This window comes from Elaeis guineensis, chromosome 9 (assembly GCF_000442705.2).
Source record: "Elaeis guineensis isolate ETL-2024a chromosome 9, EG11, whole genome shotgun sequence".
Taxonomy (NCBI): domain Eukaryota; kingdom Viridiplantae; phylum Streptophyta; class Magnoliopsida; order Arecales; family Arecaceae; genus Elaeis; species Elaeis guineensis.
The window spans coordinates 9,320,357-9,343,742 of record NC_026001.2 but is presented as its reverse complement, the minus strand read 5'-3'; the positions used below and the strand labels follow the sequence as shown (position 1 = coordinate 9,343,742).

The window sequence follows — 23,386 nt, the reverse complement described above, 5'->3', positions numbered from 1 at the left end:
TCGAGGGGAAAAATAAAATATTCACCGAATTGCATTTCATGTTAAGAAGGCATCTGAAAAAATCAACTTCTATGGTTTCCATACCTTTCCAGAAAAAAGAATGAAAATCCATGGTTCTAATTTTACGGTGAGGTTCATGGCAGGGATTCAGTCTAGAGCTATGCGGTAGAGACCGAGTAGGCTTGCTCTCTGATGTGACTAGGGTTCTTCGGGAGTATGGCTTGACGGTCACGAGGGCTGATGTGACAACCATTGGAGAGCAAGCAATGAATGTTTTCTATGTGAGGGATGCATCAGGGAATCCAGTGGACATGAAGACCATTGAAGCACTCCGTCGAGAGATAGGGCACACCGTGATGCTCAATGTGAAGAGAGTGCCTTCCAGTGCCAATGCTCCTCAGCCCAGTCGCTGGACCGGGAGCGGCTTCTCCTTCTCCTTTGGGGGCTTGCTTGGCAGATTCTGGAGTTGATTGGAAACATAATAGTAGGATCTCTGGGAATGTGGCCTTGTAAATTGGCCCCTTCCTGTCACCTTTACTGTAGATTGTGATCTGCTCCACATGCTCTATCAAACAGGCTCAAGGTGCAAATGTGCGCAGGAGTGTGTCCAGTTCCAGCATGATTTGTATGGAGCGCTTGCCACCAATGTAAATCCATCTTTATATTATTCTATCAATAATCTTCAAGACATGATCTCAGGTGTCAGTTTCATGAATTTCTCCTCTCATTTGTTATAGCCAAATTGTCATCGATGTAATTATTTTAATCCTTGGTGCAGGGTCGAGTCGCTCAACTTTTGTGTTTCTTTAGCCGGCCCTGATTTAATAATGGTGGTACATACTACATAAGATGCACGGGAGACAATTTTTATGAGACCTTGCCGTTTTCTGCTGGCTGTCCTAGCATGCCTAAAATGATCTGGTGCAGGCGGGAGCTTATGTCGTTGGACAGGTGGTTCCATCGAACTGGGAGATGTGTGTTTGCGGAACAGGAGGGCCCCTAAAAGTGCAACATTAAGCAACTGTTGATAGTTATTTGGTTTCCTTTTTTTAAGAAAAAGGAATAGGAGTTACCGACTTCCCAGAATTACCTCTCTCGGAATCTCACGAAACCTCTCAAAAGAAGAAGAGAGAGAATAAAAAGTAAAAAAAAAAAAAGAGAGAAGAGAGAGAGAAAAAGATACCCCTCTCAGATGAGAACGCTACAACCACGGGGTCATAGCACGCTGATGATAATTCTGACTTGCTCCGGTAGGAAAAGGAAAACATCAAAGCTCTTCAACAAGTGTTCATAATTTTTGGAGTTACTCCTGCTGGTGTCATGTCTGGCTTCATAGCATCACATTTGGTATCGAATTGTGATTGTTTTCATTGGCATGAAAAACATGCAACAAATGCCAAATAGAGATGATTAGCTTCAGACATCTTATCAACCGCTCAAATGGAGATTGTCTGGCAGACCCTTCTTTAAATATACATATCACAGATGGGTTGGCCTCTTTAAGTCCGATACAAATGTTTGCAGGGAAAGAAAAGGCTTCAATCATAAAAGGAAGTCCATTCGCAAGTGACTGAGATTGACCTGTGCCATGACGGAGTAAAAAGATATTTACTTACTCCCAAATCCAAGCATGTACATACTAAATGGTAATTGATAGCTTCTTACTCGTCACTTGCTCTGGGGCTCAAAATCATCATCCACGTCATATGCTGGATTACAAAGGCATCTAAAGAGCCTGCCAATACCCTGGAACATCAGCAAAATAAAACTTCAGTCTGCGCAGGCATCTGCATTCATCGCATTTGCCATATTACTAAAATTCTGGTCTAGGTGGATTTTTCAAATAAAAAGTCTGCATAACCATGTGACCATGAAATTGGAAACTAATGCAGGAAATTAACTGTATCTGCAAAATTATAATATGGAGCAATTGCATAATTATAAAAATTAGTCATATACATGATCAATTGAACTAAGATACGGGTTAGGGACTTGGGGGCATGACACCAACCATATAGGAGGCAGTCTAAGCACTACGTTCTTTTTAGGCTTTAACAAAATTAAAAAAACAAAAACAAAACAAAAAAAAAACAATGTAAAGATTTAATCACTCAAATGGGGCTACAAAGAGACATCCACAATATGCAACTATAATGGGACATTGAAAGGGGGAAGATGGGAGGGCATATGAATTCCTCCACTAAATAGATGCATAAGTATCCAGGCCTGCTATTTGATCAACCCAATCTGAAAATGCTATCCTTGGAGACTGAACCAATCAAAAAGGTTTTTTTTTTTTTTTTTCTGTCATAAGTTAATGCAAAGGAAATTAGTATGACAATCATGCCTTGAGAAGTTTAATTTCACATATTCAATAAAGATGAGCATGAGCTATGGAGAAACATGAAATTAAACATTGTATAGCATAATAGTGACAGGCAAAATACACGGAGCATACACAAGCTTGCAGCATGCTCAGATGTATGTATAGGTGTGCATTCACTTGTCTATGTATGTATATAAAAGCAAAAGCACATATTTTTAATGTAAAAGATTATTTTGTTTTCAGCAAGAGCTACATTCAAAACAAAGAAAAAAAATATTAAAAAAAAAAACACAAGTCTGATAAAGGTAATCTCAAGATATTTTCTGTTTCACCCACACCCACCCAGCTACCAATAGGGTAGCATCTAAATTCAAACTTTATCACTGGCATGCAGGTGCCACCTGTTGGAACCCACATGTCCGTGAGCGAGCGAGCAATTAGGTCTTGTCAAAAGTGCATATATTAAGTTTTCATAATTGTTCCTTGGGATAACATGGACTAGAACAAATGTAGTTTGCAGCAAGTGAGCAACAATTAACAAATTGAAATAAGTTCATTTTTCAAATCTCAAATTTATCACACAAAGTGCTCACCTTTAAGGAGATTTATAGATAGCATGTCCATACAGCAGTTAACAGGGAAAATCCATAGAAATCACAAATCCAGATACCAGATAGAAAACATCACCAGCAGTGAACCAGTTTCTCAAGGAGAAAAGAAGGATTGTGCAGAGGAAATTAGAAAAGTCAGATACAAATGACTTGAAGCCAACACGCTGATTAGCAGGCCTAGTTTTATATTATTTCACGCCAAGTCGTTAAGTCAAGCCTATTCATGATTTTGAATATGATTTGCCAAACCTAGCCCATTGACATCACTGTAGCTTTCAGTCAAACACTCTGAATGAACAACAGTATTTCTCAAGTTCATAGTACCTAATCTTGGAAGGTAAAGATCCTTTTAGATGGTATTATGCCGCATGAACCTTTAAATGTTTCACCAATCACCATGTTTCTAGACTACCTGGTCAATACCTACCAAAGTGGAAGATTGATTTAAAGGTGCCTCTTTTTTTCCCCCAAAATAAGGCAGGAAGACTTATGCAGTGTAATAATTACTAGGTCCAAATACTTGGGATGCACCATCCAAAAAACTAAACATGAGAGCTCCACTTGTAAAGCAGAGTGCGTAGCCCACAGGGCAATGCCCCATTTACTGAAGAGCCTACTTACATGATAACACAAATTAATTTATGTTCTAGTATTTTAAATGTCAACTAATATTTTGCCATCACATATTGTACAATTTCTATTGATTTTTGGGGAGAAAATAGTTGATGTTTAATGTTTTTCTCCAGGTTGAGCAGTTGAACTAATATAGAAGTGTACTGTACAGATTATTAACAATTTACATGACATAGAACAAATAACTCATATCAACCCATAACATTTACCAAAGTGGCAACTCCTACAATAACTGAACATTACCTATTCAGTAGAAAGAAGTTACTGATAACAGAAGTATGCCCTACATGAACATGACATGCCTATATAGCATGAAGATGCATTAGATGTTAAGAGGGGGAAAGGGGGGAATTAAGGCCTTCAGACTTGCCTGAGTAAGTAAAGGAGTCCGATATGAAAGCGTCCGTGGTAGATCCTCAACAGAACTAGCATCGGAACTGACATCGCCATCATCTGGAATGTTTTTCTGTTTCGATGTACCGGAAGGCAATGCATGCCTTTCTCCCTGTAAACATGAATATAGAATCTAAACATTAAAATTGTAAGTTCCATTCCAAAGATAGCACCATCATCAGCACCATAAATTAAGTGTTATGCAAAAATTGAAAATTCAAATGACTTAACAATTTGCTAAACATAACAGCTGTACACAGGAATTCAGGTATTCCAAGAAATCAAAGGAACATCCAATGACACTGAAGGGTAAGAACAATCTCTTTACAGAGTGCTCTTTAGCCTAGATGTAGTTTTACTAATCACCAAACATGCATGGTCCAAGCCGCATGTGATGGCAATGGGTACCGGTGCGAGAAAGGAGACATTCTATAAACACTTCAGCTAAAGAAGCACTTAGGAAGCAGGTTCATGTTTAAGATCTTGGAGAGACTAAAGAAGCGAGTATGTTACTTTATGTAGAAGATTTCGGCTACCGAGTGAAAGACCACAATGAAATGAAAAAAGTAACAACCATAATGACTGGAATGAAACATGATAACAGCCATGTTAATTAAATAAATAATTGCACAGAAGGGATTCAAACTTATGATATCAAAAAACTTGTGCTTTGATACCACATTAATAAACTAAAAAGGGCATCTTGGTGCATGAAGGCTTCCACCACTGCGAGATCTAGGAAAAGTCAAATGTATACAGACTTACCCACTTGTACAGAAGGGTTGTTTTCGTTTTTTAAACCTATGACACCCACGTTACAATGAAGCAACATTACCACCGCACCAAGGCCCATCTTTCATGTTAACAAACAAAGTAACCCCAAAAGCTTAAGCTGATAAGGAATGGATCAACATTATATATTTTGCTTAATTTTAGTAATTTTATCAAATATACTCACGGGTGACCATATATTTACATTTAAAACTAGATGAAATCTCTTGGTTCAAGATATATATGGTTTGAATCTCCAATGTGCTTGAAAGGATTCACTCACGAAGCTTTAGGTTAAATTATCCAATTTTCAAGTGCCTTAGAGGCTGAGAACACAGGTAGACCTTCGTTACCAAGGGAGCACAATTATTACTTTAATGATTGATTGAACACTAATTATAATTTTGTTTTATTATATACTTATATAAGATATAAAATTTTAAAATTTTAATTAAATATGTTAAATAATATCTACATTGATGCATGACTTCTTCATTACAAGTTCGTTGCATTTATATTTATCACTCATGGGCCTCATGATTCAAAATAGTTGTCTAATTGTCTTACATAATATAATAAATTTCCACCATATATAATTTTTCAAAATCAAATGTATATATTTCTTTGTTGGTACCTAGTACGAATAAATTATGGGTCTCTTAAACTTATAGCACTTCATATAGATATAAAAAAAACCAAGTAATTGTGAGAGGCAAGAGGTAGTATTGTAAGATGAATAGTACAAATTTCACTCAGATGGTTTTGTAACCATGAAAAAGAAAATATAACAAACTTTTAAATCAGTCATTTCTTTTTTCTAGAATGTTCTTTTTTCCCTAAAAAGTAAGAAAGCACCAACCTACAAATATTATTTGTGCTTCCTTAGAACAAATTCAATAAAAAAATCTCTCATCCATCCATTTTCCTTCAAGAAAAAAATAATAATTAAAGGGGAGAAAGACTTACTAGATGGCTATTCGCATGCGGAAAGGATAGAGGCACAAAACCTATTAAAGGTTTGACGGCATTGTTGCATTCGTAGAGGACCTAGTGACTCATGGGACTGGAGTTAAGCTTGCAACTTTCAAAGCAAAGAAAGTAGGGAGGTAAAGTATTTTTTTTTTTATTGGTTAGCAAGAGAGATTCTTTTAGACAGATTTTGAGAAAGATTGACTGTTCAATGTGCATCGACCATTCGAAGAGTTCAAGAGGGAAGGCAGCAACATGAATCACATAAAATATAATCCAAAAATAGAGAGGCAAGATTTCAAATCATTATTAAATCCTTTCTTTTAAGGGGGGGCCTTGGCACAATGGTGAGGTTGCTCCAACAACTTGGTGCAATGGGTTGGAAACACGAAAACAACCTCTTCATATGCAGAGATAAGGCTGCATACATCTAACCTTCACCAAACCTCGCAATGGCAGGAGCCTTATATACTGTGACACCCTATTTTAGCATCTTTTCTTTGTTACTTTTGCAAAGGGTTTTCTAAAGGAAATATATTTATCATGGGTCTAGGTGGGGTTTGACATAGTAAAATGGAGTATAGAGACAAGGACATGTGACAAAGTGGAACTAGGAGTGGAGGCAAGGTGCAACACAAAACTCATAGATGTTGTAGCAAGGGTATACTCGTGAGTTGCTAGCTCTGCCCCTGCTAAGAATCCTATATGAAATCCTTCTTGAACAATATCCAAGCTTCAATGGTGCATAAAGGGTTATTCCTACCTATCACAACAGGGATATTAACATCATGTTCAAATATTTTTTGGATTAGCATCAAAGCCCTTTTATTCAAAGCTACTTCTGCATTTTGTATGATGCAAGCCTTCGATACTTTTTCACCTACCATCTATGCCTAAGAATTAAAAGAAAAAGTCGAAAGATTCAAGATCAAACTGTTCTCAAAAAAATAAAAGAAACACAAAAACCAATGTAGATAAAGTACAAGAATGACCTTAAGAATGCCTTGATACTCTACACTCTTTAACTAACAATCATATATAAATCATGGAAGCCCATGGGCCAAAATCAAGCATAAACACATTCATAACATTGCAAAGGCCTAGATACATTCTTAAAGGATCATGAACAAGATGAAAAATAGCAGAATATATGCCTCTAAATGTGAGGAAGAGCAAGATGTAAGATAGATAAAAGAATAATTTTAAAAAAAAAAGGGACCAAAAAAGGTGCACATTTCTCCATCCAGATATATATTTCTATAAATCAGTATATGAGCCAGCACAACGCCCTCTAGGTATTTAAATGACCAACTAGTCCATATTAGAAAGCCACCCACTAAAGGGAGAAATACATATTTCTGGTTAAGTTATACTAAGTACAAAGCTCTTTGTGAAGGCTCAAATCCCCAAAACAGAGGCCCAAATCACATCAACATACAAATAGTTATGGCCTAATCGAGAAAGATTCTCGAATGAGAGAACAAACCACATGAATATATATATATGTCATAGTTCATGTGTTTTTGGATGTATATTGCGTTGTTATTATGTATGTGTGCAAGGAACATGAGTTAACCGTCCGAAGAATAATAAAGTACATGATTAGTCATCTAATTGGAAAATGTAAAATGATGTCATATAGTAACTGGCAAGTACAGGAAACATGGATCTCGAATATTCATTTGCCTTTACTATAGGAAAAACTGTAATAAAATTTCTTGGACAAAGAATTGGTTAAAAAAAATTACAGAGAAAATATGCAGGTTTACTTTTTTGAGAAAGCAAACCACAGAGCTGAACAGCAAAATTCCTAAGGCCGCATACTAAATGAATATCTTAACAATGTCAAAAATAGCTAATAAAGTAATAACTAGTTCTAGAACATATTATATGATCATGTAAATGGTATAGCCACTAAAATTCAAGACGAAGGCACTTATAAATACATTAGTTGTTAAAATTCACATATAAACTGGTAGCTAAAATTCAAACTATCACCTTTATGTACATTAGTTGCTAGTATTCCAAGATGTTTCCAATAACTAACACAATTTTAGCAGTACTTGTAAAGATAAAATTCAAAACTCTAATTAAGCAATTGAGGTTGCTGACTGAAGAGTTGGTAAGTCTCTTATATTGATGCAAGAGACCTAGGTTTGATCCTGCCCTCACCTCAACATGCAGCTGAGCTTCTGTCCTAGTACTTTTTTTTCCTATCTGCTATTAAGATTTTGTCTTTTGCCATAAAGGATAGAGATAAACACAATTCTTTGCATAGCACCAAGAGATGGGAAAGGCAGTTTGCAAGACTATAACATTCACGTGAATCAAGGTAGTGGAATAAGATTCATTAAAGGTTTCAAGATTTTCAAGGGTAATGGACATCATCACAATAGTACTGGATGGTGAAACCATGGTTTCAGCTGCTGGAAACATTGTCCTAGGTCAGTTGGCACACACCACGCTGGCTAGTACTAGCATACAACACCAGTCAACATGACATCTTTTTAAATCTTCTTTTAATACTTTAATTTAAAAAGAGCACTTGATTTTTCTTTCTAGTGCATGGTGCAGGAGACATGCCAACATGGCACATGTACTCTGCTGATGGATAATTAGCGCCCAACCAGCATCAGTACTTAAACTGTTGTGAAACACGATAAATGCTGTTGGAATAATGTCTGTTTGCTTTCATTGTTAGTATGATTTCTTCAATGTCCACTTCAATTGAATGATGATTGTTAACATGCATGGTATTATTCTCTTAATAAAGGGAAATTATTAATGAAAGCATCAAAATGTTCTTTTAATGCTTTATGCATTCTTGTAACCACCTAAAAAGACGAGCCAATACATATCTGCATGTTGTAACATGTCAACATGCCATAATTGGAAATTCAAGACATAAAAAATTATATAGATTTAAACTAGAAGAGAAGTACAGCATAAACAAGTCTGAGCATCTAAAACATGCTAAAAAGCATGGACAGAAGCCGTGAAAAAGATTATTCTCTTTATATTTAATAGTTTAACTTCTTTGCAATAGTTTTTAATATTTTATTATCTTCCATATTTTTTACAGATAAATTTATAAATTCCGATTTCTTGTTCTTCGCAATTTAGACTTTTTTATACATGACAAGATCTGACACTCAACCCCATGTCCATGCATCAGCAACTTGAAGCAGGGAAAATAAAAGAATCTTATCCAAGAAAACATAGCAAAGTTTACCAAGGTTAAAATCTATAGATATATCAAACGGCAACCGCAAAATTACAAATATTATCATTATACCTGAAAAACTTTTCCTAGAATTTTCAAAGCTAGTGCCCGGGCCTTAAGTTCCTCCTTCTTGACATTGCTTTCTTGCAATACCTATGAACCAATTTGGCAAATGCTGAGAAACAATTCTGCCAGTCATATAAGGCAATAAAGAAGTGAAAATGCAAGTTAGAGATTGAGCTAGATTGCTCTTAATCAAGGTGTAAACAGATATGTGTATGCTAGGAAAGAATTAAAAGGAGCAACCAGGCAATAACTTTTAGATAAAATTCAAGTGAAAATTCAATTCGGACCGTGGCAAAGAAATCATCAACATTTACATGTTCATAATTTATTTATTTTTCAAAAATAATAAATTGATATCGTGGCATCCATAAATATTAAAAAAATCTGGATGAAAGACAGTACAAACAAATAACTGTAACCATAGCCATCCAGTTTTTCCTAACTATTTGGGTTCAGCTTCATGGATCCTCATTCTTCAAGTATTCCTTGTTAGAGCCACCTCTGATGTGACTTCAAGCTTCTCCATGTCTTTCCTCACAACATCTCTCCATGTTAAAAAAGACAGTACAACAAACATTTTCAAAAAGATTTTTTGGTCTAGAAACAAAAGAGATGATTGGGCATGACTAACAATTTTCAGCAGAAGAGCTTTGTGAATGGGATAAGAGCAACAGATTTAATATGTCAAGTTCTATAGTCATTTGATATGCGATGGCATCTAAGTGCATGCTCTACTAAGAATTTTTTTGAGACAGCATTTTTCCTGCTGCCAATCACCAGATTTCATGCGAAGCTGTTAAGTCGATGAATTTCCGCCCACATAGTAACTTGGCATACAAGTAGGGATTTTTAATTCACACGCCAGCTGTATAGTTCTATTTCATGATTAATTTACAAGGCCAATGAACACGGCAACAAAACCTTTCAACATACCATTTGGCATACATGTAAAAGCGTTACTTCAATATCTACTACATTCAGTTTCCAGAGTGAGTTCATCATCAAGTCCTTGTTCATCCGGATATGTAACTCAATATCTTTCTCAGTACCACTGCCATCTTTGTTGATTTGGCGGCAGATGTCTTCTTGCAGCTGCAACAATTGCAAAGCACCTGGGCCAAATGTTTTTCCAGCAAACTAGTCAATAATTAGAACTAAGTTTCAAAGTTATTACAGACCTGCAAGAGAAAGCACTTCAAAATTAAACCTTTTGCTGCTGTAATTTGTGACTTCCAAAAATGGCCTTTGTTTCGCACCCATTCAGTCAAAAATGGCACCCCTAGATACATGACCTTCTTGCCCAGCTCTTTTGCAGCCTGTCTTGCATAGACATAGCCAATGGTGTGTAGAATATCTACTCCAAATGCTGTATTTGCAACACAAAGAAGAAAAATTGAAACTTTATCATTTTGGGCTTTATATACATATCACTTGTCATATGTATTATTTCAATATGAAGAAACAAAATAGTACTTAGAAAAGGGTAAATTGTGACAGCAAAATAATATTGAGGAAAAAACGTCCAGCCCTCTAAAATTCTAAAAAAATAAGCAGAGAGTTGAAACCAAGACCACCATATAAAGTTAGATTTGATAACATTAATTTTCTTCCCAAGCAAAACCACTTAATGACAGCACTCAGCCCAGATGAAAATGGTGAGCGCTTGATGAAAGGTCAATCGTTGGTTACAAAAAGAAAGGCTGGAATTGTGGTCTTGATTTTGCAAAGAGTTCCAAATTTGTGTGCGTGCATATATATAGCAAGAACATAAATCCAATCAGACTCAAAATATTTACCATTTTATGCACGTTATAAATGTTCAGACTACAACCTGTGTTAGAAAGTCTCTTTGCTTCAGCTTCTGCACGATGAAAGAATCCCTCTTTGTCACCATGAACATACAGGTTAAGGAAATCTCTCAAAAACTTGGCAAGTTTTTCTTCCCTTTCTCTCTGTATAGCCTTTATGGAAATAAATAGAGAATTAAAATAAATTCAAATGCCAACTATAATAGCTTTAGATTTAAATAATAAAAATTTAAAAGAGATGCTTTGTTGGGGAGATTTTAAGTTCAAACCAATTTCTCCTACTAGATAACAGCATGACATAAAAATGAACACAAAGTGCATATGCTCTTAATAACTTAAAATGTAGCATAAAAACTAGTACTTTAGAAAACATGTTTCTGGAAGAAAAATGGGAAGTGAAATATCAGCTGAGCCAACAATAGCTTCTCTCAGGAATCCATCACACATAGATGTGTGTGTGGGGGGGGAGGGGGGCAAACTTAGATAAGGTCGACCGGATTTGGGCTCAAATCTGGTCAGGTCAAAACTGGACAATGAGGGTCTTATATCAATGATTAAAACCGTTTGATGTCATCACTACCTCAAAACTGTTTACACACCAAAAATCATATGATTTGAAGACCCCTAGCCTATGCATTAGATGATCAAAATACATCTAATTCAATTTTATTTAGACTATCCAATTTTTTACTTGGATAAGCTAGGGGTCTCCAAATCATATGATTTTTTTATGTGCAAGCAGTTTTGAGATAGTAGATCACATTCAACGATTTGGATCATTGATGTAGGACTCCTATTATACAGTTATGATCTGATCGAAACTGAGTCCAAATCCAGTCGATCTGATTCTAGCCTAGCTCTATATAAATGATCCAGGATCCTATTATACAGTTCTGACATGACTGGATTTGAGTCCAAATCCGGTCGACCTGATTTGGACTCAGATCCGGTCAGGTCAGAACTGTATAATAAGGGTCGTACATCAAAGATCCAAGCCACTAAATGTGATCTATTATCTCAAAACTGCTTGCACACAAAAAATCATATGATTTGGAGACCTCTAGCTTATACATCAAGTAGTTAAAAATTGGACAACCTAAATAAAATTGAATTAGATGTATTTTTTGATCACCTGATGCATAGGTTAAGGATCTTCAAATCATATGATTTTTGGTGTGCAAGCAATTTTGGGATAATAGATCACATCTAACAGCTTAGATCATCGATATTGGACCCCCATTGTCCAATTTTGATTTGACCGAATCTGAGTCCAAATCCGGTCAACCTTACCCAAATCTTCCCCTATATATATACATATATATATATATACATATACATATATACATATACATATATATATATACATATACATATATATATATACATATACATATATATATATACATATATATATATATATATATATATATATATATATATATATCTTCATCGAGGATTTTGAATGAAATAGTCCAAAGTGTTTAATTTATAACATTATGAATCTCAAGAACAACTAAACTCTTATATCTATTGTCTAAAACTCATGGTGCTGGCAACAAATTGAAACTCGAAGTTTGCTACAAGCTTGAGTCTTATCAATGTGCATAACACTACGGAAGATTCAAAATTCAGAATTTACACCATTGATCATGATACACATCAACTAAAAATCAAAAAAAGGAAAAAGAGGGGGAGAGTTTCTTTACCTACGCATCATGGTAATTGCATGATTTGTAGTTTAGAAGTATCGATAGCTACTAAATTTTGGTTGTGTGTGTTTAAGATGGGATGATCATGATCAACGGTGTGGCTTCTTGATTTTCATACCCTACATGAATTTTTTAAACTAAGAAAACAACTAGCATCCATCGATTCATAATTAAGCCCCAAATTCCCCATAATCACTTATCAGGTTAATAATGCACATACCTATAATCATTTTTTAAAATGGATTAAAAAAAAAAAAGAAAAGAGTTAAGCCCCGATACCGATTTAGAACCTATTAGATTGTATCCAGCATCAGTTCCTATTCTCAAACTAGTTACAAAGATAAAACTCTACCAAACATAACAATAGTTGATCTTAAATGCCTCAAAATCATGGCTTTGTATATAAAATCATATAATTAAATTCATTCAAGTCTATAATATGAACTTGATCTAATTCCATCATTTCCAAATTAAGTCCCAATACCAACCCAAGAAACGTTGCTCTTATGGTTTGTCAAAGATGCAAATATTGGCACAATGTTGAGTAACACAGCTTAGTTGAGTAAGCATGCTTGGCTGTTTTGGGCATGGTTTGCCCTCCTGATAAATTTATAAGAAGGAAAGAAAATGTTTGCAGGTTGCCTTCATCTTGGTTCCTTTTTTCTGTAACATTTTTTATACAATCCTTATGTTTTTGACTAAAGATGAGGTAGAACTTCCTACCTGATAGATGCCCCTGGTGACAAAGCTAGAACTTTTTGTATTACTATAGCTCCCTTAACCCTATTTTCCTACCCCACAATTGTAGTTTAACAGAGGTAAGACTTGGTGTATGCTGGGGTGTGTGTGCGGGTGGGTGGGTGGTTGATGCATGCAGGTAGATAAACAAGTAAGGGTAAATAGATACTAAACAGAGACCATATGTATAACCATGATTTCATTAATATTAACATAACGTGATGGCTCAGCATACTGAAACTTGATTGACATATATGACGGAGTGAATCACACTGCAAACTGAACAATGCTGTGCCTATCATGGAAGTAATGAGCCATTAAATCGTTCAGCATGTGTTTGTTTATATCCATCATTACCATGACCTAATCTAGATGGAATACAAAGACAAGTAATAGTTGCTGGAAAGTTGAGCTGAATGATAAAGTACAGTTCTCCAAGGACTCGAAGGAGTAGAAGACATGCCAAAGGTTAAAAGGAAATATATTGAAGTAGATAGCAACTCAGTAAACCGCATTTAGAAAAGCCCGGGAAGCTAAAAACATATGGAGTACACCAAAGAGCTAGAAACAACAGCTGATATCATTCGCATTTGGAGGATACTGAAAAACTGGAAACATAACATACTGCTGAATGCTGATATCATTAGGAGAAGTGGGGTGGGTGCATGTTGAAGAAAATTGTGATTTGGCACAATTGATTGGCCATTTAATTTTAGAATGAAGCATGACCAAACCTGAATAAGCAGAGTATGTTAACTTATGTGAAAATCATTTGAGGGAGACAAGATTCCATCACACATCACAAAGACAATAAAAAGAAGCATAGGAACAAGAGGCTATTGAGTTGATCATTTTCCAGCATGCAAGACTTTGATTTTTGATTAAATTTAGATTTATGAAGGCTCTACCATCATTCAACCCAATGATAAACTCAAATTAGACGCCAAACTCCATTATTTATGATAAACAAGAACCGACAACCTGGTAAGAAATCAGTTTCCATTGTCAAAAAGTATCTTTCTGATAATATAGCACTTCTGAGATATATCAATAAGAATGCTAGTTCAGTAACTGTACATAAAATATGACATTATATGGACCAAAAACTCTAATATGTTAAAACCTACAAACATGAATATGCAGTCAGTGATACATACATAAACAAATGGCATGCAATAATTCCAAGATGGAGGATTTGATTTGCAAAATATTGCCATGCAGACAATTCAAAAAAAAAAAATTTACTGAAGCCTCATTTCTGTACTTACCTTCAGTCTGTCTTGAAGTTTCAAAGGATTGTCATTTTCACTAGTTAATTCAGTGGAAGCCATTGATGCCACAGCAAGGTGTCCTATGTAATCCTCAAATAGTTCGCTTCCAAAAAGTAGAGTAAAGACAGCAGTGGCATCTAACATGTTTTCCCTGAAGTGATGCAAAAATTTGTTATAGTAGAAATTTTAAAATAACCAAATAAACTTTGATGAATACATATTAATAAAATTCTAAGTTATAAAAACTGAAGAAATGAGAAGATTCACAAAGAGAAATGAATCATTTGGCTATTTCTATTGGTTCCTATTCTTTTATTTTATTTCCTGTTGTAATGTTTGTCCAGTCCTTGTGCTTCCTCCTTAATTATTGGACTCTAATGTTTTCAAAAAATAAACATTTTATCCTCATGTTATTAAATTTGTAATGCTTACACTGTCCAAAACACATGGCACATCAAGCTCCTAATGTTCTGTAGAGAGGATCTAGAATTTGTATATCATATCCACAAACGGATGAGTCTATGCAAGATTAACAATTCAAATATCTAGCATGATTAAAAGGCATTATATTGAAATTTTGTGCATAATAGTGTAGCAGTTGATTTCAATGTGTTTTTCTTGCTAATAGAATTTCCCTCTTCAGGAAAATTTAGTAGCTCTCCTTCGTCCAAAGTAAAAGATTTTTGGAAAGAGGCGCACTACACAAGGTCATAATAAGTGTTTGATATGTCAAGATGACTCTTGTGAAATGCGATGCACTTTTAGAGATATAACAAAATCAGAACAAAGTGGAAAAGGTAGATGATAAAATAAACCATCTGAATTGGCATTGAATCAAGCAAATAGAACAAAGTAGAAAAGGTAGATGATAAAATAAACCATCTGTTGCACCCTGTTTTGCTTATCCAAGGAAACAAGGCAAAACAATCATGTTGTTGGCACAAACTAGCTCCCAAGTGGGAAAGCATGATGTCTGGTTTTCTTGTGATGCAGCTGCCATTTTTCATTGGCTGTGCAAAATGTGATATCCATATCTTGTGATAGCAGGCATCCAACATACTAAATATGTTGCATCACCTAGAGTATGGTAAGGGAAGCATGTCTTACTAAAGAGAAAATGAAACATCCAAACTTTAGATCAACTTCAGTCCTTGGAAATGTGAAGGTTTCCTAGGTGTTTTGTTTGAAAAATTGGAAATAGGTTTGCTCGTTGCAATTACCAATAAGATTGATTCCTGAAACGACCATATCATCACCAAAAATAATAGTGCCAAAACAAACTCTTTAGTCCAAGACCAATCTCAGCACTATAAGCATGAAATAGTGCCTTGAAATCAACTGATCAGAGCATGATCGACAGATTGAACTTCAAAGGCCAACATCTAAAACCATGTCAACTGTAGAGCTCAAAATGAAGAATGGAAAGACAGAAGCTTGTAAGGTATTGGAAGAAGAGGAAAGAAATTATTGTACAGTGTTCCTCTAGGTACAGATTTTTATCCATTAACTAGTCTAGGAAGTTCTGTCATGATCTATCATGAGGTAGCACCTGGTGTACATTGCAGACAATGCATAGAATTGCATGGGGTTATCAAATCTCTATTTCATCATCGCCGTCTTTCATCATGGTATCTCACAAGAATAAGGCCATCTATCTATTCAACCAAGCCTTCTTCTTCTTTTTTTTTCTTTTTTTTTTTTAATATGATAGGGGAGGCAACCAAGCAATAATGTAGCTTACCTAGATATGCTATTTTTGCCGAATCCATCATAAGCCCTTCTTTGCACTGGGTCGCTTAGTACCTGATAAGCCTCTCCAAGTTCCTGCAAGAGCCACAGTTCCGATCACTCAAGAAGTTTATCATCATGATTCAGTGACAATGAAACCACAAGCATGTCAGAAAAACTAACATCTTTTTAGCATCAACATTTACCAAAACTCACCTGAAATCTCTCAGCTGCTTGAGGATCATTTGGATTTTTATCAGGATGGACTTGCCTTGCCTGCATTAACGCAATCATGAACTCCTCAACATCCAAAAAAGGATAGCAATAGGATCATATCAAACACAACTAACACTGGAACAACTCAAGAAAGACGACTGGTCTGGGCAAGATATCATGGAAACATAAATCAGCAAAGGCAATTCCTTGCCGTTTTGGTGAAACCCAATCCAATGCACCCCGCTCTAGAAATCAAAACAATAAACATAGCATAACAAGAAGAGGGAAAATAAAAAAAAAAAAGCACACATCGACATAGAAACAGAAATATAAATCAAGAAACGTGAGTCTTTGCCCATTCGTTGAAACCCTAACCCAACGCACTCCGCTCCGAGCATGAACACCATAAAGATAGCAAACTAAGAAGAGGAAAAAAGAAAACTAGGGTTCCGTTTCTATTCTCGCTCGAATTCTTCCACGGAAAAGAGAACCCACCTTGAGATAATACGCTTTGCGGATCTCCTCCTCGGTGGCGGAGGGGCTGACGCCGAGCACGTCGTAGTACTCCGTCTCCTTCGTCGCCATCTCCTCTCCTCCCCACCCACCCTTCTTCCTCCACTTCCCAAATCCTTCGCCCTTCTTTCTCCCAAAGAGAAGGATTTGGAGAGGGAAAAAGAGGAGGCCCACATGGTCGTCTTTCCAGTTCCGCAAGAGAGATTAAAGAATTAGGGGGGAAAGACATGGAGGTGGGGAGAGTGGAGAAGAGAGGAGAGAAGCCGGAGGGGAGTGTTCTTTTGCCGCCTCCTCGGCTTTCTTCTTTTTTATTTCTTGGATGGTGGCTTTGTTTATTTAGTCCCATTTTTTTTTATGGGTGGAGGTTGTGAGGTGTGGGCTGGCGCTCTCGCGAGGGATTTTGAAAATTAGCCGGTGGAGTGATGATTATGGTTTGCGGGGTAATGATCTCTTGTTATTTATTTGCTGGAGTGGGGCAGATGGGTTTTTGGTGCGCAGGTGGTGACCAGGATATCAGGATTTGGGGTCGTCAATTTTTTTTTTTTTTTTTTTTTTTGTATCATTGAGTGTTTTTAGGGACAACCTTATCTCATGGAAGAAGCATGCATCGCTATATTTTTCTAGAACATGGGTCCCTTCATCTGCAAACAAAAAATTTATCAAAAATTATATATATTTTTTAGATAAATATTTTTAGATAATATTTAGATAGAAAAATAATTTATTCATACTCTTTCGCATATGAAAAAGTAGCTTCGAAATCTATTATCCATGTTCGTTTACATTATTACTTTCTTAGATAAGTTGTTAAAATTTATTTATATTCTTCATAATATCTTTTATACTTTTAGGCTTAGAAAAAGTGGATGGCTGTGTTATTGGACATTAAATGATGGAAACATTGGAAACAAAAATGAGATGTTTTAAGAATAAAATTAAATACATACTTATTGGCCAAATGAGAAAATGATTTAGCCACTCTCTAAATGGATAAAATTTTTTTCTCATTTCATGAGTAAATACTATCCATATAAAATAATTTACCTATCTTAAAAAGTATGAGAATATGGGTAAATTGATCAATGAAAAAATTAGTAAATTTTTTCATAATATTTATCTATAAAAGAACGAGCCCTTCTGAACCTATTTTTTTTAGGGTAAAAGAAATTATCCAGAAATCTATATTTTTTTAGATAAGTATTTAACAGGCAATATTTAGATAAAAAAATAATTTATCCATATTCTTTTATGCATTGAAAAATAGCTCAAAAATCAGTTATTTATATTCCTTTACATTACTAATTTTCTAGATAAGTTGCTAAGATCTATACATATTTTCGATAACATCATTATAATTATAAATATTATTATATATAATATTATTATAAGATGGGTCCATTCATCTGCAAATAAAAAAATTATCTAAAAAATATATTTTTTTTAGATAAATACTTTCTAAATAATATTTAGATAGAAAAATAATTTATTAATATTCTTTCGTGTATGGAAAAGAAGCTTCGAAATTTATCCATATTCGCTTACATTATTACTTTCTTAGATAAGTTGTTAAAATTTATCTATATTTTTCATAATATTCTTTATACTTTTAGGCTTAGAGAAAGTGGATAACTGTATTATTGGACATTGAATGATGGAAACATTGAAAAAAAAAAAAAGATATTTTAAGAATAAAATTAAATACATACTTACTGGCCGAATTAGAAAATAATTTAGCCACTCTCTAGGTGGATAAAATTTTTTTCTCATTTCATGGGTAAATACTATCCATGCAAAATAATTTACCTATCTTGAAAAGTGAGAGAATATGGGTAAGTTAGTTAATAAAAAAATTAGTAAATTTTTTTATGATATTTATCCATAAAAACATGAGCCCTTCTGGGCCTATTCTTTTGAGGATAAAAGAAATTATCCAGAAATCTATATTTTTCTAGATAAGTATTTAACAGACAACATTTAGATAGAAAAATAATTTATCTATGTTCTTTTATATATTAAAAAATAGTTCAAAAAATTGTTATTTATGTTCTTTTATATTACTAATTTTCTAAATAAGTTGCTAAGATCTATGCATATTTTCGATAACACTATTTATAATTATAAATATTATTATATATAATAATATATTATTTTATTATTATAATAAGTATATTATTTATATTATAATAATATATTATACAAATATTATTATGTATAATAATATAATATAATATAATACTATTATATTATTATAATATTATAATATATTACAATATATGATAATATATTAATTTATAATTGTATGTTATATTATTATATTGTTTTATATTAATGCCTTATGTTAATATGATATAATATATATTATATTATTGTATATAATATATATTATGTTATGTATATGCATATTATATAATATTATTGTATATAATAATATAAGATAATATATTATATTATTGTATTACAATATTATATTATAATATAATATATAATAATATATTATAATATTATAATATATTATATTATTATATATTTGTTAGATGTATATCCTAGAAGTCAATATGGCTGATATATTGTAATAATTTTAGGATACAATTTTGTACTTAATATATTGATATGATCAATAAAAGGGCAAGTTCTTTTTCATTCAAGTGTGATGTGTCCTTGAATCGTCCATGAATTAGTTTCGATATATATTCTCAAAGTGTTGAGAATTAGAGACATGTATTTAATTCTTAAATACTTTCGATCATAGAATCATCATGAGGATGGTGATTGATCCAGATAGACTGATGCACAAATCACTTTCTTCGGGATAGATGAGTCTCTGGTCTACTGTGTAGAGCATAGGGCGATGAGTTTGGATAGTTGTTAGAGAACAACTAGTACTGAGCATGACCATACGAGAGATCACTTGAATTTCTATTTGATCGTTGATGATTATCTCGATGCCGTAGTTATGTGACTGGTTCTTTGACTTGAGATAGTACTGCTACTCACAGTGAGGCTATTGAAGTTTGACTGACACATAAATATTGATCTCAATGAGTTCTTGTAGTGGATGTTGGCGATAGTTGATCCACTGTAGGAGTGGAGTACGTATCAAGATAAGATCTATTGATCTTGATAGAAAGGAGTAGTCCTATGGGATTTGAGAGGTTAAGTCCAAGAATCTGTGGCCACAGCAGTATGATTGATAGAAAAAAAAATTATAGAAGTCACAACTAGGCTTGAGCTAATCGAATCTATCATATGACTGATATTGAGGTTTGACGATTTATCCATAACCTACCATCTAGTCGGAACTCACAATAGAGGGACTGAATCACACATTAACTACACCTAGAGGTTTATTTCAGTTCTACTGAGTTGCCACTATATACTGTTAGGTGTCACTGATGGATTGTGAGAGCTCACTAGGATTATTCTGGATCGACAATCCTTGTTGAGTTAGAGTGAAATTATTCCGATCCATTGAAAAAAATTTCAATGATACAATGATAAGAGATCATTGTATGTCTCACTATCAAATAGAATTGAACCTATGGGGTCATACAATAAAGAAATTAGGTCTGAAATTAGCAATTGAGCTTATGAAGTATCAATTAGATTTAGAGAAATCCATTGGATTCATGATAACCTTACTAGCACATGGTTGGACCTAATTTCTCTTTTTATTGAGATTACTTATTTGATAAAATAATTCTAACTTAATTACCTACTAATAATCTATATGAATAAGATTCATGGGACTCCAATTGTTGGGTGTCTCAGGTTATGGATCATATAAATTAAGGGTGCAAGTCTCTAATTAATTTTAATAGTTATTCTTGGGCGCCACCTTGATTTGATCAAGTTGAGCATGTCCATTGATTAGAGAACTTTTAGTTCTCTTATAGGGTGTCTCTTGGGTATATTTTGGGATGTCTAATTATTGGTGCAAGGGCTCTAATTGTTGGTCCCTAAAAGGATTCCTAATCTAAGTTGAATAACTTAAGTTATAAGGATTCATAATCCAAGCAGGATTTGTATTATGAGATGAAATAGGATTCAATCCTTGTGCCTATTTAAAAGGATCTCCTCTAAGGTCTCTAGAGCATCCAAACCAGCAACTCCACATATCAAAAGAGAAGTCCCATGCCCTCTCTTCCCCTCCCTTTCTCTTCTCTTGGGCATCCCACACCCCGTTTCTCTTAGGACGCGCATCCTAAGGAGTCCCATGCCCAAAGGCTGTTGGGTGCCTCTTCTTTGCTGGTTTCTAGTATCTGGTAGCAGCACATAGCAAAGAGAGAAACTCTAGAGAAGAGAAGAAGAAAAAGATCAAAAAAAGAGATTAAGTGTTGATCGCAATCCAGACTTCGTTCAGTTTCAGCAAGTTGAATTTTGAAGAATAAAAATTCAGATTAAAGAGGACTGTTCCAAACTGATCCCGAGTGGATACTCGTAGAGGTCGGATACTTGTGCGGCTAAGAAAGGACCTCTTCTCTTCCAGATCTAAATTTGAAGAAAAAGATTACGAAACAGGTATGTGATTTGATCACAATCTGAATTTCAGCATATATCAATTTCAACATATGAGGTAGATCCATGTGGTTTTATATTTTTATGCATACATAATTCAAATTAAAATTATTGTGATCTTATTCTCTACTGCAGTATTTAGAAAATAAAATTTTGAAACACATATGCATGGACCAAACCCCAAATTTCAATAATATTATAATAATATATATTATATAATATTATATCAATATATTATATTAATATAATATAAAATATATTATATAATATTATTATATATAATAATATACTATTATATTATATTATATTATATTATAGTACTATATATTATTATACATCGTAATATATTATATGATTATATTATTATTGTTATAAGGTTAAAAGTATATTAAGAATGAATTAAAAAGATTATTTTTTTTATTGATGAAAAAATGATTTAGCCATCTTCTAGATGGATAAAATTTTCTTCTATTTTATGGATAAATGCTATCATAAAAAAGTAACTTATCTATCTTGAAAAATATGAGAATATAAATAAGTTAATCAATGAGGAAGTTGATCAACTTTTTGATGATATTTACCTAGGGATGTCAATGGGTAAGATAAAGTATGGGTTTTGCTAAATCCATATCCTATCCACCCCTTACCCCCTACCCACCATCCAATCCTACCTACCATGGTGGGTATGGATTTTTAATCCTTACCCTACTTATGCGAGTGGTGGATAGTATTCGACTCTATCCATAACCCATCCAAGCAAATGTATAATGCAAATGCCATCAAATCAAATCTGTTTCAAATTTATCAAGTTTCACACCTATTTTAAATCAAACAAATTCTAAAACATATTTCAACCATCAATTTATATAATACAAACATATACATACTATGACAAAAGAAACCCTAAATCCCTAAAAAATTTGGTATATACATGTATGTATATTTGTAAATATACTATTATGGAGGGGGTATTCTAGTAAATACATATACTAGTTAGATAGATAGGGTTTAGGGATAAATCCACAATCCGATCCTATCTGCTACAATTTTTCAAAACTAAGACCCTAACCTGACCCGTGGTGGGTTTTTCAAAAAAAAAAAAATTCAATCCTATCCAGTGGGTACCCATTAGGTAGGATACCCGTTGATATCCCTATATTTACCCACAAAAGAATGGGCTTTATATGTTTCGAGGTTTCAACCAAAGACCTTTCCCTAGGAAAGATAGATGTTCATTTCATATTTGTTTGTCATTAAATTTTGTCATGGTAGATAATTACATGATTTGTTAAGAAATGTGTGAGTTGCGAGTGGATAACTATCAAAAAATATATTTCAATATAAAATAAAAATATGAGTGGAAAAATTCATTGAAGAAAATATTTATTTATTTACATATCAGATAATTAAATTTGTCCCCCTTTTATCCTTGTCAATTTTATGCTATTGTATTGGTTTTTTCTTCTTTCAACACAAGCAAACTAGTTGCTTACCGATTATAACATTCAAAAGGAGGGAGATTCCAAGTTTGTAATTTAATTGTTTCTAAGCAATTCTAATATAAGTAGATCAACTTCTTTTTTAACCAATGTATTGAAAATAAAAATTACTTCATTTCCTAATGAGGTCAAACTATATGATTGATGAAATATGATAGAATAAAGAAAGTCCAATATTTATAGTGAATTATATGCATTAATGAAATATTTTTATAAAAAAGGGATCATGAATTATTCATTTGAAATTGAATAATCCAACAAACTATCTCTAAGTATGTTTTATCTTTTCATTTTGGCATGCTGCCAACAAAAAGAAATAAATGGTAATCCAACAAAATCAAGCTTTTTTTGGGGGGGTATTGCACCAAGAAAAGCAAAAAAATAGCTTTATCGCAAG

General features: G+C 33.8%; 1 protein-coding gene and 1 long non-coding RNA gene across 5 annotated transcripts; one reads left to right on the top strand and one right to left on the bottom strand.

Moving 5' to 3' along the window:
• Window positions 1-6: 6 nt before the first annotated feature.
• Window positions 7-1,457, top strand: LOC140851521 (uncharacterized). Its single transcript, XR_012134214.1, has 2 exons — window positions 7-699; window positions 779-1,457. It is a non-coding gene; the product is annotated as an uncharacterized lncRNA (long non-coding RNA).
• On the bottom strand, window positions 1,402-17,312 carry LOC105051759 (chaperone protein dnaJ 10-like). Of its 4 annotated transcripts, none has more exons than XM_019852928.3 (11): window positions 16,958-17,309; window positions 16,463-16,522; window positions 16,260-16,342; window positions 14,516-14,669; window positions 10,824-10,953; window positions 10,200-10,358; window positions 9,926-10,104; window positions 8,999-9,079; window positions 3,941-4,096; window positions 1,666-1,746; window positions 1,402-1,581 (listed from the first exon to the last, which is right to left on the bottom strand). In XM_019852928.3, the coding sequence occupies exons 1-10, from the start codon at window positions 17,045-17,047 to the stop codon at window positions 1,669-1,671; spliced, it is 1,170 nt and encodes a 389-aa protein (XP_019708487.2). In that variant the 5' UTR covers window positions 17,048-17,309; the 3' UTR covers window positions 1,402-1,581; window positions 1,666-1,668. The 4 variants fall into 4 exon arrangements, with proteins under 4 accessions (XP_019708487.2, XP_010930653.2, XP_029122487.2 ...); XM_010932351.4 differs by having other exon boundaries at window positions 3,941-4,075; window positions 16,958-17,305; XM_029266654.2 differs by lacking the exons at window positions 1,402-1,581; window positions 1,666-1,746 and having other exon boundaries at window positions 8,999-9,114; window positions 16,958-17,312.
• Between the last annotated feature and the right edge of the window lie 6,074 nt (window positions 17,313-23,386).